The sequence below is a fragment of the Anolis carolinensis genome, chromosome 6 (genome assembly GCF_035594765.1).
Source record: "Anolis carolinensis isolate JA03-04 chromosome 6, rAnoCar3.1.pri, whole genome shotgun sequence".
NCBI lineage: Eukaryota > Metazoa > Chordata > Lepidosauria > Squamata > Dactyloidae > Anolis > Anolis carolinensis.
Window position 1 is genome coordinate 23,664,698 of NC_085846.1, and position 21,163 is coordinate 23,685,860.

The 21,163-nt window shown below is 41.4% G+C and overlaps 1 protein-coding gene and 2 non-coding genes across 3 annotated transcripts; 1 reads left to right on the forward strand and 2 right to left on the reverse strand.

Annotated features, from left to right (window-relative positions):
- Positions 1-2,249: 2,249 nt before the first annotated feature.
- On the reverse strand, positions 2,250-2,321 carry trnac-gca (transfer RNA cysteine (anticodon GCA)). The gene has a single exon. It is a non-coding gene; the product is annotated as a tRNA-Cys (tRNA).
- A 1,253-nt stretch (positions 2,322-3,574) lies between these two features.
- Positions 3,575-8,620, reverse strand: LOC100557105 (dickkopf-related protein 3). Its single transcript, XM_003222678.4, has 4 exons — positions 7,631-8,620; positions 5,800-5,977; positions 4,575-4,770; positions 3,575-3,755 (listed from the first exon to the last, which is right to left on the reverse strand). Exons 1-4 carry the CDS (start codon positions 7,790-7,792, stop codon positions 3,701-3,703), a joined length of 591 nt encoding a protein of 196 aa, XP_003222726.1. The 5' UTR covers positions 7,793-8,620; the 3' UTR covers positions 3,575-3,700.
- Positions 8,621-16,358: 7,738 nt separating this feature from the next.
- trnac-gca (transfer RNA cysteine (anticodon GCA)) lies at positions 16,359-16,430 on the forward strand. Its single transcript has one exon. It is a non-coding gene; the product is annotated as a tRNA-Cys (tRNA).
- Positions 16,431-21,163: the final 4,733 nt, after the last annotated feature.

The following is a 21,163-nucleotide window of genomic DNA, read 5'->3' on the forward strand; positions in this document are numbered from 1 at the left end:
ATATAAGCCAACCAGGACCCTCACCCGAGTATAAGCCGAGAGGGGCTTTTTCAGTCTTAAAAAAGGGCTGAAAAACTAGGCTTATACTTGAGTATATACAGTAGATATTGTGGGATTTTCTGCCTTGATATTCTGGGTTATATGTCTGCGTGGAAGGGCCTTTTATCCTTTGGGACCAAGATAGCAGATGCTGCCTTTTTGCTGAATAATAAACAAATCATGCAGTTTAAAAAAATCCCCATGAAATCTGAAAGATGATGATGATGAGGCAAAAAATGTTCTCAAAACTAAAGGCTGGTTTGTTTTCTTCCTGTTCTTTGCCAAATGAAACTGCACAATATGGTATTTGCAGCAGATGCATTCTTACAAAACGGGAAGTGGGTAGGTATTTCCTCTTCTTGATGACGCGATCACTTCTGTTTCTTTCTACTCTGTGGAAAATGTGGAGACTCTTCAAGAAATGTCCTTAAATAACACGCATCACTTGGTCATTTCCAAAATAACAATTGGGACTGACAGTGTATGCGGAATGGGCTAAGTTTTAAAATAAATATATGACCTAGAAATTGGGTTGTTGTGTGTTTTCTGGGCTGTATGGCCATGCTCCAGAAGTATTCTCTCCTGACGTTTCACCCACATCTATGGCAGGCATCCTCAGAGTTTATGAGGTATACAACCTCTGAGGATACCTGCCATAGAAGTGGGGAAAATGTCAGGAGAGAATACTTCTGGAACATGGCCAATACAGCCCAGAAAACACACAACAACCCTGTGATTCCGGCCATGAAAGCCTTCGACAACACATCGATCTAGAAATTGTTGTCATATTTCAGGCTTGGAGCATCATGATTGTTACTACAATATCCCCAAAGCCTCTGAACATGTGCAGAATGCCTTATATCCCATTGGGGAGAAAGATTGGGAGAAAAATCAGATAAATATATTTTTAAACCATTATTTCTATGAAGGAATTGACGTATGAAAAAATAATTCTAGGTCACTGTGAGTTTTCTGGGCTGTATGGCCATGTTCCAGGAGCATTCTCTCCTGACATTTCGCCCACATCTATGGCATGGTAGACTTAATGCAGTATGGCACCACTTGAACTGTCATAGCTCAATATTCTGGAACTCCCAAGAGTGTTAGTTTTGGGTTGCTGTGAGTTTTCTGGGCTGTATGGCCATGTTCCCAGAAGCATTCTCTCATGATGTTTCACCCACACCTATAGCAGGCATCCTCAGAGGTTGTGAAGTCTGTTGTAAACTAGGCAAGTGGGGTTTATATATCTGTGGAATAATGTCCAGGGTGGGAGAAAGAACTTCTGTCCACCTGAGGCCAGCGTGAATGTTGCAATTCGCCAGCTTGATTAGCATTTAATAGCCTTGCAGCTTTAGACTAGTTGCTTCCTGACTGGAGAATCCTTTTTGGGGAGGTGTTAGCTGGCCCTGATTGTTTCCTGTCTGGAATTCCCGTTTTCTGAGTGTTGCTTTTTATTTACTGTCCTGATTCTAGGTCCGGCTGAAAGTGGAAGCAACAAGTTTGAGACCAATATAGAACAGGAAGCTACTGGTGTCCATTTACAGCCCTATAATAGAGATGAGTTCATCATCATTTTGCCTTTAGATAACTAGAATTAATTTCAGCTCAATTGGTCAGTTTGGAAAATGTGGACTTTCCACAGATATATAAACCCTGTGTGCCTAGTTTCCAGCAGACCCCACAACCTCTGAGGATGCCTGCCACAGATGTGGGTGAAACATCAGGAGAGAATGCTTCTGAAACGTGGGGATGCAGCCCAGAAAACTCACAGGAACCCAGTGATTCCAATCATGAAAATTTTCGACAACACAAAAAATAATTCTCTTTACAGTTACAGCAGAAATAAAGTGCTATTGATTTGCTGAGACACCAGTATTTTTTGACAGAGAAGGCTAAAGACCATGTAAAACTATAGCTCCAAGGCATTGAGCTATGGCAGTTAAAATGGCATCAAACTGGATTAATTCTACAGTGTAGATGTGTTCTAGAATGTATAATGTTAGGTTTGCATCTCACATCTCCTGCTACCAGAGTGAAGCTAAGTCTAGTTGGTCTCCCACCGTGTTGGTTGTGAGATGTATTTGTTTTTAAGTGGCATGAAGAGTCGTCTGCTCTTCCAAACACAACAAATTTATTTTTCCTTCCGGAGACAGAACATTACATGTGTTATTTAAATAAGAGGTGACATTTCCTGAATTTTTGAAGAAAAGAGGGGGCACCTGGATTTGAACCAGGGACCTCTTGATCTGCAGTCAAATGCTCTACCACTGAGCTATACCCCCAGCTGGAGAATACATTCACTTGTACAGTTTTCTGTTGAAATGCAACATTCTCACTCCATTGAAATGCAGACTGCTGGAAGGTAGGAGCCTAGGAAATGTGTTACCATAACAACTGGCCACATATAAGGCATATCAGTATTTTCTTTTTTCTTTTAACAGTCCACATTTCAGCTCAAGCTCTTGATTCTGACTAATAATTACACAAATAAAAATAACTTCCCACCAAAAACCTGGGATGTAACAACAGTACAGAATTAATAGTTTGACACCACATACCATGACTCAATGCCATGAAATCATGAGAATTGTAGTTCTTCAAGGTCTTTAGCCTTCTCTACCAGAGAGTGCTGGTTCCTCACCAAGCTACAGTTTGCAGGATTCCATAGCCTTGAGACATGGTAGTTAAAGTGGTTCCAAACTGCATTATTTCTCTATTGTAGATCAGGCATGGGCAAACTTCAGCCCTCCAGGTGTTTTGGACTGGGAGTAAGTCCCACTGAACATGCTATGTATTACAGTACAGTAGAGTCTTACTTATCCAACATTCTGGATTATCCAATGCATTTTTGTAGTCAATGTTTTCAATATATCATGATTTTTGGTGCTAAATTCATAACTATAGTAATTATTATGTAGCATTACTGCATATTGAACTACTTTTTCTGTCAAATTTGTTGTATAACATGATGTTTTGGTACTTAATTTGTAAAACCATAACCTAATTTGATGTTTAATAGGCTTCTCCTTAATCTCTCCTTATTATCCAACATATTCGCTTATCCAACGTTCTGCCGGCCCGTTTATGTTGGATAAGTGAGACTCTACTGTACTTCTCTCTAAACAGTTCCCAGTGCGGCAGCGGATTAAATCGCTGAGTTGCTGAACTTGCTGACCGAACGGTCCGCGGTTCGAATCTAGCGAGAGGGGTGAACATCCGCTGTTAGCCCCAGCTTCTGCCAACCTAGCAGTTCAAAAACATGCAAATGTGAGTAGATCAATAGGTACTGCACTGGTGGGAAGGTAACGGCTCTCCATGCATGCTGGCCATATGACCATGGACAAAGCCGGTTCTTTGGCTTAGGAATGGAGATGAGCACCAACCCCCAGAGTCAGACATGACTAGACTTAACATCAAGGGGAAACCTTTCCCCTTTTAAACACCCATACTACTGCAACACGCATCAATTTACTTTCAACCTTGCTGCCAGCATCGATTTATTCTTTTAATAATTACCCGACACTTGTGCTATTTGGGTTACACAGTTCCAACACCTTTATTTTGCAAACATTCAACAGAAGAGAACAGAATGCATCTATGTACAGCGTTATTTACACGGAATAAATACAGCAATTTCAAACATTTTGTATCTTCCTTTTGCCTATTTTTGTTGGCATCGCCACTCATTTTTGTATGTCTGGTACTCGAACGGGACCCTGGAAGAGAGAAAGACAAGGAGGGAGAGAATTACTGAACTGCTGGAGCAGATTTTTGTTTTGCAAAAACTAACAAAAGGCAGAATATACAGAACATACAGGGATAGGTGGAGAGTGGTATTGGCTGCAATTTAACTAAACATAAGTCCCAAGGTGGAGTCCTATCTCAGGCTCCTTCTACACTGCCATTTAATCTAGGTTATCAAATCAGATGATCCACATTATCTGCTTTGAACTGGATTATATGAGCCTACACTGCTATATAATCCAGTTCAAAGCAGATAATTTAGATTTTATATGGCAGTGTAGAAGGGGTCTCAGTGCAAGGCCTGCCCAATTCTCTTCCTTGGTCAGAAGAAACTAAAAGCTGCTCTTCCTATATTACGTTCTGCTAGATGTCCCAATGGGAAGTCCACAAGGATGATACAATCAAAGCCCTCCCAACAGATGACCATCTACCCTTTGCTTAAAACCCTCCAGAGAAGGAGACACCATCAGACTCCAAGGCAGCATATTCCATTGCTAAACAGCTCTTTTCATTAGGCAGGTCTTACTAATGTTCAGGTGGGTTTGGATGTTCCTTGTGGTCACTTCCAGCTTTATAATTCTATGACCAATCATCATCATTGAATCTTTTTCATGGCATCAAAACCCTGCTTGTTAAGAAGGCATCCTGATTTTGCATTATGGCAGGATTGGCCCTACTAAGCACTCTTCTTCACGCCAGGGTTTTGCTTAAGAACCCATTCTAGGGTTGCGCCATTATGTTATGCGTTATACTCCATACAACCTTCTCCCACACTCCACACCAGTACTTACTCTCGTTTAAGGGGTGTCCTTTTGCACACCAGTCCTTCTAAGCAGGGGCAGACCTGGTTCATGCTGAAAGCAACACCTCCTTCTGGGACGTAGCATCCTTGGTCTAAAAGTAGTCTTTTCCTGCAAACCATCTCCCCATGATGGCGGGCGCAGCAGTGCTCAGGAGCACAGTCTTTGTCGTGATGGCAGCGGGCACCTTCCAGGAACAAGGAAAAGGCCATTAGCATCCAAATGCAGAAGAAGATGAACAGTGAGTGGGGGATGAGCCCCAAATTGAGTACATTTTGCAAATTGAAACATACTCAGTTTACATCATAATTGTTTAGTTCTAATTCTTAATTCTAATGTTAAACTAAAATAAAAACTCACATGTATGCACATTAAGGGTTTAAGGAATAGCACTCCATAGAATTACTGCAAAATAACTATAGATTCATGTTATGGGATCACGGGAGTTTTAGTTCAACAAGGTCTTAACCTTTCTTTTCCAAAGAGTGCTGGTCCTTCACCAAACTGCAAGTCCCACTAGCCTATAGTATTGAGCCATGGCAGTTAAAGTGGAAATGTTTGGAAATGGGTTGTTGTGTGTTTTCTGGGCCACATGGCCATGTTCCAGAAGCATTCTCTACTGACGTTTCGCCCACATCTATTACCTCACAACCTCTGAAGATGCCTGCCATAGATGTGACATTTCGCCCACATCTATGGCAGGCATCTTCAGAGGTTGTGAGGTAATAGATGTGGGCGAAACGTCAGTAGAGAATGCTTCTGGAACATGGCCATATAGCCCGGAAAATACAAAAGTGATTCCGGCCATGAAAGCCTTTGACAACACATGTTTGGAAATGTTGGACTATAACTCCCACCAACTCCAACTAGCAGGAACATGGATTTTAATGTGTCTGGTGCTCAGTAGGATTTTTTCAGCACCTGCTCTAATTATTAGTTCAATTCCCCCGACCTGATGCCTTCAATTTGTTTTTCAATGTAATCCCGATCATTCCTAGCCAGCCTGGACTATAGGATTTATGCTCCCAGTATATTTGAAGTGGGGACCAGGTTGGGGAAAGTTGCTCTATACATCCGACATATTTCTTCATATCTTCCAAAAGTGAACAATAATCTGATTTTGTCACCAAAACTCCCTTTTGGACACATATGGGACTTAGTTCCAAAATTGCATTGCAGAAAATGTTCAGAGCCTTCTCTGTATCCCATATCTTACCTTCCTGGCCTTCAGGAACCCTCTCTTGGCATTTGCCAAACATGCAGATGAGTCCCTCAGCACAATGGGCATCCTGGCGGCAGAAGTCGCCTTCATCCCTGAGGTTGAAGCAGAGCCCAAAATGGTAGTCACAGAAGAAGCCTTCGGGGCATTTTTTCTCATGGCTACATGTAGTCATCTGCAGAGGAAATAAAATGGGGGTGAAGGGAGAGAGAAAGAGAAGGTCAGATCCTGGTCAAAGTATGGGTTTGAAGATGCTATGCTGTTTTTGTTTGTCTCTCCTGGATACTTCTAGGAAACACAACACAACTTTTACATCAGAAGTAGGGAAAGTGTGATCTGTAGTTTACATATAACTCCCTAATGCTGATTTTGTCCCCCGCTCACTGATATGTATAAAATGCTAATGATAATAATAATAATAATAACAACAACAACAACTGGGGCAAAATATTTGAAACATTTTCTATTTGATTATTATATTGTATGTCACAGTAAACAAGATAGATATACGAAATCCAGCATATCTATCTTGTTTGCTGTGTCATACAATATAATAATCAAATAGAAAATGTTTCAAATATTTTGCCCCAAAATGCCTTCTAGGAGGCATTTTTACCAGGAGGTGCTGTCCAAAAACATGTTCCCCACCAACAACATATTGGAAGATACTCCACTTAACCCTGCTTTGATAAGCACACATCCCTGCCCTTTCTTTTTAGAGTTGTTTGCTTCATTTTGAGTCTTAACAGCGGTCACATGAAACTGCAAGTTCTGATGTTTTCCCAGCCTCACTGGCTGGGGATTTCAGACCACAAGAGGTCAGAATGGACAGGCAGATGTTTAGGGAGAGATCCACGTTGTCAGCCAAACATGGGCTGCAGACTGCAAATCCCTTCTTAGAGATGAAACCACAGCCTGTCCTTAGACATCTGGGTTTAGCATGAAGGTTTCCAGGCAAGAGGAAATGGTTTCTGGGCAGACTCAAGCTCAGCAGCTTTCATTTTAAGAATAAGTCCCTGTCTGACTAGTGCTTAGATTAAATTTAGTATTCCTTTCCAGTTACCTTCCAAGTGCCTGGCTGAATCTTGGAGACAGAAAAGTATTTGGTATTAAAACTCTTATGAACTGTGGAAAGGATTAATGGAATGGATCCCCTGCTCTTGAACACATACATAATCTTTGCCAGCTTGGTATCATCTTGGATCCATACATAAGCATACACCAAACAGTTCTATAACAGACTTTGTCTCAGTGATTCCCAAACTATGGTCCTCTGTCTATTTAAGGACTTCAATTTCCAGAATCCTCAGTCAGCTTGGCCAACAGTCTGAAGCCCAAAACATCTGGTAGACCAAAGTTTGAAAAATACTGCACTCACTGGGTCATGTTTCTTGAATGTATCCTCATTATAAGAAACTCTTTTTTCCCCAACCTCATGTCGTCATGTGTTGGATCCCATGAGTTGGTGATTACTAGAGTTGTACTTTAATAAATCAAGAGGATACCAATCTGGCAAAGCAGGCAAAGATTCCATTTTACATGGCATGGCTCCATCCCATCGAATCCTTTGGATTTCCAAGATATTTTTTGAATTCTGTGTCAGTGAATTCTAGAGTCCCATTAAATTACAAATCCAGAGATTCGATGGGATGGATGTACACGTGGAAGCTGATGGAATATCATGGTGCAATAATTATGCAATGAAAAAGAGACCTTAGTCTTTCACTGCTAGAAAAAAAACCAAACCTGGTGGTGCAATAAAAACAAAATGGAAAAATAAATGCTATAATACTGAAATATCCTCACCCATATGATGGTATAGTCTTACCTTCAGCTCTAGATTAGATAGCAGTCCAGCATTTTTGGAAGGTGTCTCTGCGCTGTACTCAGGCAATGAATACAACCATGCCCAGAGGTGGCTCTGCGTTGTGGGTAGAGAGCAGAAAAAGAAGGCAAGGAGAAGGCAAAGCTGGCTCCCCATCATCACCATGATCCTGAAGGCTGAAGGAGTTAGCAAGCAAGAGAAGTAAGTACCCTGAGAGCAAGCAAAGTTGGGCAGGTTTATATAGAGAGGCCTTTCTTGACCCCTGCTGGTAAAGCTGTTTGCCAAACTAATTGGGAGGAGGAGGCAATCAAGGCTTAGAGGCTTAGCATAATGACTAGGAACTCCAGCATCCCCCCTTGCCACCCCCCTTTTAAGAGCAAACACAGTTCCTGAAATCTGCCTTCACGGTGGGATACCAATACACTCTTATCTCAATTTCACCGTCTATGACATCAACATTAAAATGAAGGACAAGAGAACCAACATTATGAAACCAAGGAGAATGTGGGGCTATTTTGCGATGGCATTTTGCTTATTAATTTGTTTAATTTTGAAACTACAAGTGGTGCTTATTAGTTTCTCTCTTCTTTCTTTATTTCATTCATTTCTCTACTCTTTCCTTTATATAGCTAGAGCTTTGCGCCAATGCCTTTTCAACCTATCATCCCCAGAATCCCCCAGATGGCATGGCCAAAATTTCCAAGCTTTGTCACTTGTCACATGGAAGAAGGGACTTTTAATGTAGTTCTGCTTTTATTTTGTTTTTCTAGTTTGTTTAAAATATTTTTAATGAAACTGAGCTGTGTACATGGTGTCAATCAGTAAATTGGGTCCATGGGCTGTTAGGGTCCATAAATCCAGAGATTCTCTTTTTTGTTCAAAATGCTTGGAGGAGATTGCACTTCAGTGCCAAACAGGGACAAATAAAACAGGCTGTGATATTTCAAGTTGAACTGACTGGCCATTGCTTGCTGTATTTTCTTGGTCAGGACTGCAGACTTAACGTGTCCTGAAATATGTCTGCAAGCCCATGTTTTCCCACATCCTAAAGATGGCATCCTGTATGTCTGTATTCAGTCACATAAGCAAGACTGTCGGGCCAACAAGTGACTCCTAAAGCAGCTAGTTATGTTACACTTTTGATTTTTGGAAAGATACTCTATTACAAGGAGCCCTCAGTGGCACAGTGGGTTTAACCACTGAGCTGCTGTACTTGTTGACTGAAAGGTTGGCGGTTCAAATCCAGGGAGTGAGCTCCCGCTGTTAGCTCCAGCTTCTGCCAACCTAGCAGTTCGAAAACATGCAAGTGAGTAGATTAATAGATACTGCTCCGGTGGGAAGGTAACAGTGCTCCATGCAGTCATGCCGACCACATGACCTTGGAAGTGTCTACAGACAACGCTGGTTTAGAAATGGAGATGAGCACCAACCCCCAGAGTTGGACACGACGAGACTTAATATCAGGGGAAAACCTTTACCTTACTCTATTACAGTTACTGTATTTGTATTGCTCTGTCAACTGGAATGCTTTTAGCTTGATAGTCACGAAACATGTACTTGCTTTACTTCATTGTACTAGATTCAAATGTATTGTTTGTTGCTGTAAATTCTTTAACACACTTATTCAAAAAAGAAGAAAACCCCATATTGACCATATAGATGAAGCACAGAACACACAGATGAGGAATGTTATGTAAACATTGGTGCAAGACTGGCAAAAACTTGCATGCATATTGTTAAACTCTCCAACCAATGTAAGCAAATTTCTGAAAAGGGATCTATAATATGGTGGTAGGACACGTGCTTTATGGTAACATCATCCTAATGCTCATCCCTTGCATTCAAGGCTAAGAAAACTCTCTTCTTCACATACTAGAAATCCCATGCCAATCAAAACAAGCAACGTACAGGCCAGCAAGCATTTCTATGGGCAGGAAAAGCTCTGTTATCTGAGGGTCCTTTCACATTACACAGTAATAGTACTATGATTCCATTTTAACTGCTATGGTTCCATCCATGATGGATGGTGAATTGTTTCCTACCATCAACAGTGTTGAAGTAAGAACTGTGTTTGGCTTGGATTTTGTATATGAAATGAGAGATGGTGCCATTGGCAGCAAAAAGTCATAGATCAGCCCTAGCCTGTGAAATCAGAAGGATATTTATCTTTATTTGTGTATGTACATGCCTTCAAATTGCCTGTCAATTTATAACAACCCCATTAATTTCATAAGTTTTTCTTAGGCAAGGAATAACCAGAGGTGGGTTTGCTATCTCCTTCCTCTGACAGAGCCTACAACACCTGGCATTCATCGGCAACCCCCCATCCAAATACTAACCAGTCCTGACACTGCTTAGTTTCCAAGGTGAGACAGGATTTGGTGCATTTAGGGTATTTAGGCCCATGTCTACAACCAATTATAGGAAGCAACAGGATTCTCTTCCCACCACACTTCCCCCAGTCTTGTTAGCTTTCACCTAGCTGTTGTGTCTTGATAACCCTCCAAATGTAATGAAGTGAAAATGGCTGTTTTCCCAGGAAGAAGTGGTGTTTAGGGATATGTTTGAGCTCTTACCTCCTGCTTCGTGGGCGCCAGCCCTATGCACGCTTACCCAAGTGTAAATCCAATGGGGTGTAAATCCAGTGGTAATTTTGAGTAAACAGGGATTTTTGGTGTGTGTGTGTGTGTGTGTGTGTGTGTGTGTGTTCGTCAACAGTAAAATACAGCGATTTGGAAATAGCGGGACTAACATGGAACTGTACCCTGTTTCCCCAAAAATCAGACAGGGTCTTATATTAATTTTTGCTCCAAAAGATGTGTTAGGACCTGTTTTCAAGAGCAGTTTTATTTTTCCAAATTGACTATTTAAATGAACTGTATCAGAGTAGGTTTTATTTTTGGGGAAACAGGGTATGTGCCATTTGATTCAGTTCATTAATATATGTGTGTGTGTGCATGCATGTATGTCTATCTATCTATTTATCTATCTATAGTTATCTGTTTATACATGTGTGTATATATGTGTGTTATGTTTATGTGTATATATATTTGTATATATATTGTGATGTGATGTGAGATATATCTATATCTATAAAAGAGTGATGGAATCCTGGCACCGAGCAAAACATCAAAACTAAACACCCCCCAACCTCGAAATTTCACAACACAATCCATCATCCACGCCTCGAGGTTGAAACCACAAAATATCACGTCACGAACCTCCACAGGGCCTAAAAAAAAACCGGAGCTATTCAGTGCAATTCCAATGGGCCACAGCAACGCGTGGCAGGGCACAGCTAGTGTGTGTATGTATATGTGTGTGTGTGTGTGTGTGTGTGTGTGTGTGTGTGTGTGTGTGTGTATATATATATATATATATATATATATATATATATATATATATATATATATATATAAAATATTCAGGAAAATATTGCCTTACACCTATTTGTAAATTTCTTTTATACAGAAAGTTGGGATATACCTTATTAAACTATAGAGTTTGGAAAACTCATTTTTTGACAACTCCTAAAATCCTCTAGCAAGCATAGCTAATAGGCAGAGAGCTGTAGTAGCTATAAATACATAGTTTGCCTGGGAAGAAAGGTCTGCTAAATTAACAAGTCAGTTTAATTGAGCCAACGCCAGCTCTACAGTGAAGGAGACTGAAGCAACTGGCTCAGGTAGCAGATTCTTGCAATAAGCTTTGTGATATCCAGTGTCCTCCCTTGTGAATCTAATGACCTTTCCCAGACTTGTGAGCTAGGTTACTGACAGAAAGTAATGTTTATTTGTTGCTGGTCTAGGCCAGGTGGACTGGATCTCCCATTATTGTGGTCCCTTAGTATCCTCTGGGGGTTGTTTTAAGACCCCATGGATACCAAAATCTGTGGATGTTCACATCCCATTATATACAGTTGCACAATAAAATGGCATCCCTAATATAAAATGGCAAACAATTCAAACAAGTAGCTTGCTGTGTGGCCATCTTCCAGAAGGATTCCCTCCTGATATTTCACCCACATCTATGGTAGGCATCCACAAGTGCTGGAAATGACTGGCGGATGTTGGGAGACCAGATGCTGGAATTATATGGCCTTCCAGAAGTTGATGAACTGCAACCCCCAGCATTCCTAATCAGCATAGCTAATGGTAAGGAATGCTACAAACTACAGGTCAACAATATTTGGAGAGCCACATAATTTCCATGCCAATTTTATTCTTAAACCAAGATATTACTATTGTTGACATTTTATCTGTTCTAATATCCTATGATGCATTCATGAATGTCAGGGTGAGGTACATGTATTCCTTTAGGTATTGTTAGATTGTAACTCCCTTCATCCCACATCACTGACAGTTGCGACCTAACAACATCATTCCCACTCCAATTAGTTTCTGGTGCTAACATGCTAGCCAAGATATTTCTATTTTGACAATTTATTTTGTCTAATGTCATACAATACATTCGTCAGAATGGAGTAATCTTCCAGATGTTAGATTGCAACTCGCTGCTTGGTATTGCTGATGACAATTATGATCCATCTAGAAACTTGGGTTACTGTGAGTTTTCCGGGCTGTATGGTCACAACCTCACAACCTCTGAGGATGCCTGCCATAGATGTGGGTGAAACGTCAGGAGAGAATGTTTCTGGAACATGGCCCTACAGCCTGGAAAACTCACAGCAGCCCAGTGATCTCGGCCATGAAAGCCTTCAACAAAACCTCTAGAAAACCACATGCTCCTTATCTCTGATCCATGTAGGACTCATTTTTGGAAATATATATTTATAGTTGAGTTTATAGGAAAAGCAAAACAAGTGTTGGGGGGGGGGGGGATGAGATGCCAGGAGGATTCTTTTGGCCAACAGATTTATTATGACATAGGGCTTAACAGATGGAGTCTTTTTCATCAGATAGGCAAAGTGAATGTATGTTTGCATACAATTATTTATCTAAATGGATTTCCCTCTCACACTTCATCATCCCTCTGCCCATCTCCTCCCAGTGATGGTTTTAGCACCTTTGCTAATAGGTTGCAAATGACATGTTGACTTTCCTGATGTCTTTAGCACCTTCTCCTCCGAACAGTTTGGTCCAGCTGGGAAGGCAATGACCTGATCTTTGCACAAACAAGCAAACACAGCAGTTCCCAATCAATCTGAGTTGACCTGACTCCAAATGGATCTTTCCTATGCCTTCAGAAATTTGGGTTTTTTTAAAATAAAAGAAACATAGGCACATAAATATGCATAAATTGACATATTCTCAAAAACCAAAATCTAGAGAAATACTAAGGGTGCATTTACAAACATTAACACATTGGTATGTATTAATGTTTGTAAATGACCCCTTAGTTTTTCTGTTCTCTGTTTCCTTTTGCAGTCACAATGGAAAACAGTGCAGCAGGCTGTCTTAAATTCCATACACTGCAATGTTTCCTTGAACAGCCTATGTCTTATTAATACCAGTCAGAAAGGAACTACATGATCAAGCAATAATCAAAAGGATTTACTCCTTTTGCTTTATCATGAACCTCAAGCCTTTGTCTGCCATTTCAATAAGAGTATGTCTACACTTTTTAAAATAATGTCAGAAGCGAATTGAGACAAGTTGCTTCTGGTGTGAAAGAATTGGCCATCTACAAAGACATTGCCCAGGAGATGCCCAGATGTGTTACCATCCTGCTGGGAGGCTTCTCTCATGTCCCCGTATAGGAAGCTAGGGCTGCCAGACAGGACTCACCCTGTCTCAAAGATTCGAACTGTCAACCTTCAGGTCAGCAGTTCAGCCGGCACAAGGGTTTAACATCTACACTGCATAATTACTGCAGTTTGACACCACTTTAACTACCATGATTAAATGTGATGAAATCGTGGGAGTTGTCATTTTTAAAAGTCTTCAGCCTTCTCTGCCAAAGGGTGCTGGCGCCTCACTAAACCACACATCCCAGGATCCGACAGCATTGAGCCTTGAGAGTGGTGTCAAGCTGAATTAATTTTGCAGTGTAGATGAACTTTGTACAACAGAAAGATTGTGAGGAATATCAGGATCTCCAGCTGCATGAATGACAATTTCAACAATGTGTTGTCGAAGGCTTTCATGGCCGGAATCACTGGGTTGCTGTGAGTTTTCTGGGCTGGATAACCATGTTCCAGAAGCATTCTCTCCTGGTGCTTTGCCCACATCTATGGCAGCCATCTTCAGAGATTATGAGGTCTGTTGGAAACTAGGCACATAGAGTTTATATATCTGTGGAAAGTCGACATTTTCCAAAGTGACCAACTAAGCTGAAATTAATTCTAATTATCTAAAGGCAAGATGATGACAAGCTCATATCTATTATAGGGCTGTAAATGGACACCAGTAGCTTCTGTTCTATATTGGCCTCAAATCTCTGCTTTCATCCAGATCGAGTCTTAACAAAGTCTCAACTCTAGATGGCTGTCTAGGGCAGACGTTTGGAAGCAGGTAAAGAGGGGGGAAATAGAAATTTGTCCTTCACAGGAGCACTAACCTTTCCACATCACTGCTTCCCATACCACAGTTTTAACTGTAGCTTAACTGGCATTTATGACTATAGTCTCCATGCAAAGAAACAAGAAATCCATTCAGTTCTAGAGTATATATATTTTTTATTGTATTGTATTTTTGACCTGTTGCTAGTTTTATTTCTAAGTGGCTTGCTTAGTACTTTTACAACCAAAGCAGAACACGATAGTAAAAAAAAGCATGTGTATGGGTGAATCTCCACTGTAGAGTTAATGCAGTTCGACCCCACTTTAACTGCCATGGAAATCCTGGTATTTGTAGTTTGGTGAGGCACTAGCACTCTGTGTCGGAGAAGGCAGAATACCTTGTAAAACTACAACTCCCAAGATTCCATAACATTGAGACATGGCAGTTAAAGTGGTGTCAAGCTGCATTAATCCTACAGTGGAGATGCACTGAGAGGCAGTTAAGTCAGCAGGAGGCAACTATGCTGCTATTTACACTGGCCAACACACATTTGGGGGCCTCAAATATTAGTTCTGTTTCTGGGTATATGCTGGTATAAATGGCACCAGTTTCTCTCTATCAACTTTTTGAGATACAGAACATATGCCATCCATTTACCAATCGGCATCTGCTTGCCCATAGAAAATCACAATAATCATATTTAAGAAACTAGAGCTGATGCAATTTTTTTTAAATCAGTGCCCCAAATAACCCCAGGAACAGGCCTAAAAACTAAAACACCAAGAAAAAAAATTGGCTGTGATCTGCAATAGGAATAGGCATAAGGACCAAGACACCAAGGGATTTTTTTTTTTTGGGCTGTGTTATCTTTATTTTAGTTCTGGCGGATGGTGGTGTTTCCTTTGTGATGATGGAGAGCCACAGAGGCGTACTCTGCACATGTTCATATGCTGTTTTGTTTTGTTATTTATTGTTTCACTAAGCAAGGCAGGAGCCCCCGGTAGCGCAGTGGGTTAAACTGCTGAGCTGCTGAATTTGCTGACCGAAAAGTCAGTGGTTCAAATCTGGGGAGTGGGGTGAGCTCCCGCTGCTAGCCCCAGCTTCTGCCAACCTAGCAGTTCAATAACATGCAAATGTGAGTAGATCAATAGGTACTGCTCTGGCGGGAAGGTAACGGTGCTCATAGAATCATAGAGTTGGAAGAGACCTCATGGGCCATCCAGTCCAACCCCCTGCCAAGAAGCAGGAAATTGCATTCAAAGCACCCCTGACAGATGGCCAGATGCAGTCATGCTGGCCACATAACTTTGGAGGTGTCTATGGACAACGCTGGCTCTTTGGCTTAGAAATGGAGATGAGCACCAACCTCCCCGAGTCAGACACGACTGGACTTAATGTCAGGGAAAAACCTTGATCTTTAGCTAAGCAAGGCAGATGGACAACGCTGGCTCTTTGGCTTAGAAATGGAGATGAGCACCAACCTCCCCGAGTCAGACACGACTGGACTTAATGTCAGGGAAAAACCTTGATCTTTAGCTAAGCAAGGCAGATGGTGCCTTGTATATGGTTCTCTATACAGACACACTTCAATTACTGTATTGTCGAAGGATTTCATGGCCGGTATCACAGGGTTGTTGTATGTTTTCCGGGCTGTATGGCCATGTTCCAGAAGTATTCTCTCCTGACGTTTCGCCCACATCTGTGGCAGGCATCCTCAGAGGTTGTGAGGTTGTGAGGATGCCTGCCATAGATGTGGGCGAAACGTCAGGAGAGAATACTTCTGGAACATGGCCATACAGCCCGGAAAACATCGAACACTTCAATTACTGATTAAACGTGGGTGCCTATTTACTCCAAATTACGGTGGATCAAAACAACAACATCAATATGCCCAAATAGGGGAGGAAACCCATAGACTGTAAATTAATCAGGGAGAGGGGATCTAGATCCTATCCTGTTTTCTGCCTTGCATTGACAACACATGCCCACACTCAAACACAGTGCAGTTTGTGTAAATGTTCTCCTAACATTGACAGAGTTTGCTTGGAGTTGCATAACCTGTTTGTCTTGTTTGTCTTCTCCTTCAGCCCATTACTTTAAGACTGATTATCCGTTGCTGCTAGCAGTTCCTTTTGTTTGCCAGATCAGTTAGATTCTGTGTTTAATTGGGTTTTTCCTGGTTGAAAATCCTCCAGCCATTTGTGCATAGGGAAGTAGTTGGATTTGTCCTCGCGTTAAAACCCTCTGTATCAAGCGGTAAGACCAGCAGAGGGGGTATAGCTCAGTGGTAGAGCATTTGACTGCAGATCAAGAGGTCCCTGGTTCAAATCCGGGTGCCCCCTCAATGAATTTTTTTTAGTATTTACAGAATAATTAATATAAATCGATATTAAAGTGGTGAGTGCTGCCGAAGCTATCAACAGATCTTGCTTATAAAACGAAACTATTTGTGTACGTGTGTGTGTGTGCATATATATATATATATATATATATATATATACATACAGTAGAGTCTCACTTATCCAACATAAATGGGCCGGCAGAACGTTGGATAAGCGAATATGTTGGATAATAAGGAGGGATTAAGGAAAAGCCTATTAAACATCAAATTAGGTTATGATTTTACAAGTTAAGCACCAAAACATCATGTTATACAACAAATTTGGCAGAAAAAGTAGTTCAATATGCAGTTATTCTATGTAGTAATTACTGTATTTATGAATTTAGCATCAAAATATCACGATGTATTGAAAACATTGACTACAAAAATGTGTTGGATAATCCAGAATGTTGGATAAGCGAGTGTTGGATAAGTGAGACTCTACTGTGTGTGTGTGTGTGTGTGTGTGTGTGTGTGTGTGTGTGTGTGTGTATATATATATATATATATATATATAATATAACAGTTCAGATAAGTTAACACAATGTTTACACCAAGTGGAACGAGTGCAACTTGAGTTGCTGGGCAAAAGGCAGGAAACAATATTTTATATTATTTCATTTCTAACAATTCGTTAGTTCTTGCTAATGAGCTTAAAGTGGGAGACAGCAGTACCATAGATAAAATAGGGAGGGGGAAGGATGAATTAGGGTGCGTCTACACAATAGCATTAATCCTGCTTGACAACACTTTAAATCACCATGGCTGATTAAAGAGATTCTCATAGAGAAGGTCTTTAGCCTTCTCTACCAAAGGCTGATGCTCCACTAAACTATAAATCCAAGGAATCTATGGCACTGAAACATAGCAGTTAAATTGGGATCAAACTGCATTAACTCTACAGTGTGGCTGCACTCTTAGTAGCTAAGATTTTAATTGATCGAGGTGAGTTTGAGAAATTACTCATTCATCCTAATAATCCATAAGAAAGAGTCATAACTTTAGTTTAACCTGCTTTTTCAAACATGCTGTTGAAATCAGATGAGATTTGGTGCCTCCTTTCTTCGAGTTGCTGCAATTGAAAAATAAAATTGATCCTTAAACCTGTATCTTTTGCATTCCTAAACAGCTGCACTTTTAAAGTCATTTTCCCTGCCCCACAGCTTTGACCAGAGTTTGAGAGATATGCAGTATTTTGTATTTGGTCGGTGGTTCAAATCTGGGGAGAGGAGTGAGCTCCCGCTGCCAGCTCCATTCTCTGCCAACCTAGCAATTCGAAAACATATAAATGTGAGTAGATCAATAAGTACCACTCCGGCGGGAAGGTTATGGCATTCCATGCAGTCATGCCGGCCACATCACCTTGGAAGTGTCTACGGCCAATGCTGGCTCTTTGGCTTAGAAATGGAGATGAGCACCAACCCCCAGAGTCGGACACGACTGGACTTAATGTCAGAGGAAAACCTTTACCTTTACTGTAGTGAAGAAGGTTCCATTCAAGAAACTTTTGAATGTAAAAGAGTAAGAATTTATTTTGAAACGGTCTGCTTGAAAACATCTGAAACTTTTTTTAAAGCTTAGACATCCTAGCCTAGCCAATTTGAGAATTGTTGTTTGTTTACAAGTCGTTTCCAATTTACATCAACCCTAAGGTGAACCTCTAATGAATTTTCTCAGCAGAACTGTGCCTTCCACCGAGGCTGAGAGAGTGTGACTTGCCCAAGGTCACCAATATTAAGGTATATGGTTAAGTTCTTATCGGATCACTACTAGGTGTGTGTGTTAAGAGAAAAAGACTCACCCTGGTTAATTACAACCCACAGGCTAAATAATTGGAGTAATTAAGATCAACAAGTTTGGGCCACTCCCAAAGGGGTATAACTGGGGAATTTTTGTTGTATGTTTTTGGGCTTACTGAATGTTTGCTTCTGAGCTTATTCGGTGTAAGCTCCTGGCTTGCCGCCTATTTGACGCTGACAAGATTGTCTTCCATGCTCGTCTCCATGAACAAGATATGAAGATTGGGAGAAGACATATTTTCTGATGGAAAGCATTGCATGAATTAAATGCAAAGACCATATGTGAGTTTGATACTCCAGAGGAACTGTGATTGTAATATTACTAGAAACTTTGTGTTGAAGTTGCTGTTTTTTCCATGAACTTTGCTGCAAATGAGTAAACTTTGGTTTTGCATTTTTCTTCTACTTGTGTTACTCTTTTTTGAACATACAAATGATTCTATAGTCAGTGTTGATCCAGCCATAATGCTCAAACCACTGAGGCCCCATTTACACTGATTTATAATCCAGTTTCACAATGTGGATTAACTGCATTGAACTGGATTATAGGGCAGTGTAGACTGATATAATCTAGTTCAACGCAGATAATCGACATTCTGAAACTGGATTACAGGGCAGTGTAGATCCAGACTGAAATCTGTTCTCACCTCCCTGTGTCTCAAGAGGCAAGAATCAAACCAACATGAGATTCAAAAGAGATGCTGAGGCTGTAGATGAAATAGTTCACTCCAGGCAAGAAATAACTTTTGCAGGGCCACAATTTGGCCAATACTGTCATTTCAGTGCAGAACAACAAAACCCACACCTGAAAGTGACTTCTAGTTACATAAATTGTCATGTTTTTGGTGCAGGTCACCAAGAATCGGGGAAGCTGAGAATAGCCATCTGACTCTCTGTCTGGTCCCACCACTGGTTTAATAGGATAATTTTCACATTGCACAACCACAACATTTTGATACCTCTTTAATCACCATCCTACGGAATCCCGTAGTCAGTGATGCACTGGGACTCTCTGGAAGAGAATTCTGATCATTCAACAATAAATTATAGGTTTCCATAGGATGCAGCCAAGGCAGTGAAATGGGTTTGAAGAGCTATAACACTATGTGACAAAATTTGAAAACATCCTCTGTTCCTGGTTTGAAAGTGAAAGTGGTACTTTCAAAGGTAGTTGTTATACTCCAGAATTTTGTTTTTGTGGCTACCACAAACTATGGTGAATTGGTTGAGACTTTATGAGATGTTCATTGAAAAACTGTAGCAAAATGTGCCATAGGATGTCCAGCAAAAACAAAGTTTGTGCAGCTTAATAAACTTTTTCCATGTTTTTATGATAGAATTGATTAAGAAATGACATTTATAACCCAGGAAGAAAAATCATGTTACATAGGGCTGGGCTTAGTTAGTTGCAGAAAATCCTGCTGATCGAAAGGTCAGCAGTTCAAGCCAGGGTAGGAGTGAGCACCTGCCATTAGCCCCAGCTCCCTTCCTATGTGGCAGATCGAAAGCAGAAATGTGAGTAGATAAATAGGTACCACTTTTTTAAAGTGGGGAGGTTATAAAAGGTGCCCATAAGGCAATTCGGTCCAAGCCCAGGTAGGGATGAGCATCCGCCATCAGCCTCAGCTTCCTGCTCACCTAGCAGATCAAAAGCAGAAGGGTGAGTAGGTGTCCTTCCTGATGACGTGGAGGGGATTCTTGGGTCTGTGAGGGTGACCACTTGCGCTCTGGATCCTTGTCCCTCTTGGCTGGTTAAACTGGCCAAGGATGGGTTGTTGGAGTGGTTTGTGGCTATAATAAATGCCTCCTTGGGTCAGGGGTAATTTCCATCTTGTTTTAAGCAAGCGATGGTAAAACCGCTACTAAAAAAGACCTCGTTAGACCCATCAGTTTGTAACAATTACAGACCAATCTCCAACCTCCCATTTTTGGGCAAGGTTCTGGAGCGGGTGGTTGCCACGCAGCTCCAGGGGTTTCTCGATGACACCGATTTTCTGGACTGCTCGCAGTCTGGCTTCAGGCCTGGGCACAGTACTGAGACGGCTCTGGTCTCCTTGGTGGATGACCTCCGCAGGGAACTGGACAGGGGGAGTGTGACCCTGTCGGTTCTCCTGGATATCTCAGCGGCTTTCGATACCATCGACCATGGTATCCTTCTGGGACGACTCTCTGGGATGGGGCTGGGTGGCACGGTTCTGCAGTGGCTCCGGTCCTTCCTGGAGGGTCGCTCCCAGATGGTGAAGCTGGGGGACACCTGCTAGGACCCCTGGCCATTGACCTGTGTTTAAGGTCCCTTGTTTAAGGAGCTCCACTGGCTGCTGTTCATCTTCCGGTCCCAATTCAAGGTGCAGACCATCATCTATAAAGCCCTAAATGGTTTGGGACCCACCTACCTCCGTGACCGTATCTCCCTCCATAAACCTGCCCGATCTTTACGATCATCCGGGGAGGCCCTTTTATCACCACTGTCTATATCCCAGGCCCGCCTTGTGAGTACAAGGGAGAGGGCCTTTTCTGCTGTGGCCCCCCGACTTTGGAACTCACTGCCTACTGAAATCAGGCAAGCTCCCACTTTGTTGGCTTTTAGGAAAGACCTGAAAACATGGCTCTTCCGCTGTGCTTTCGGTGAGTAACTTCTGTTATATATTTCTGTGTTACTCCCCCCCGAACATCTATCCTCTAAACTGCCCCACTCTCATATGTCCCTGTCCACATTAGAGTACCCCTCTGTCCCTCTCACTCCGGGTTTTATCTTTGTGTTCATGCGGCCTGCTCTTGTTTTACTGTTTCTTGATCTCTTGATGTGATGTCTATTATTATCTATTGTATTACTTTTAATTATGTTATGATATGCTGTTTTATATTTTATTATATTGTATTGCTTTGGGCATGGCCC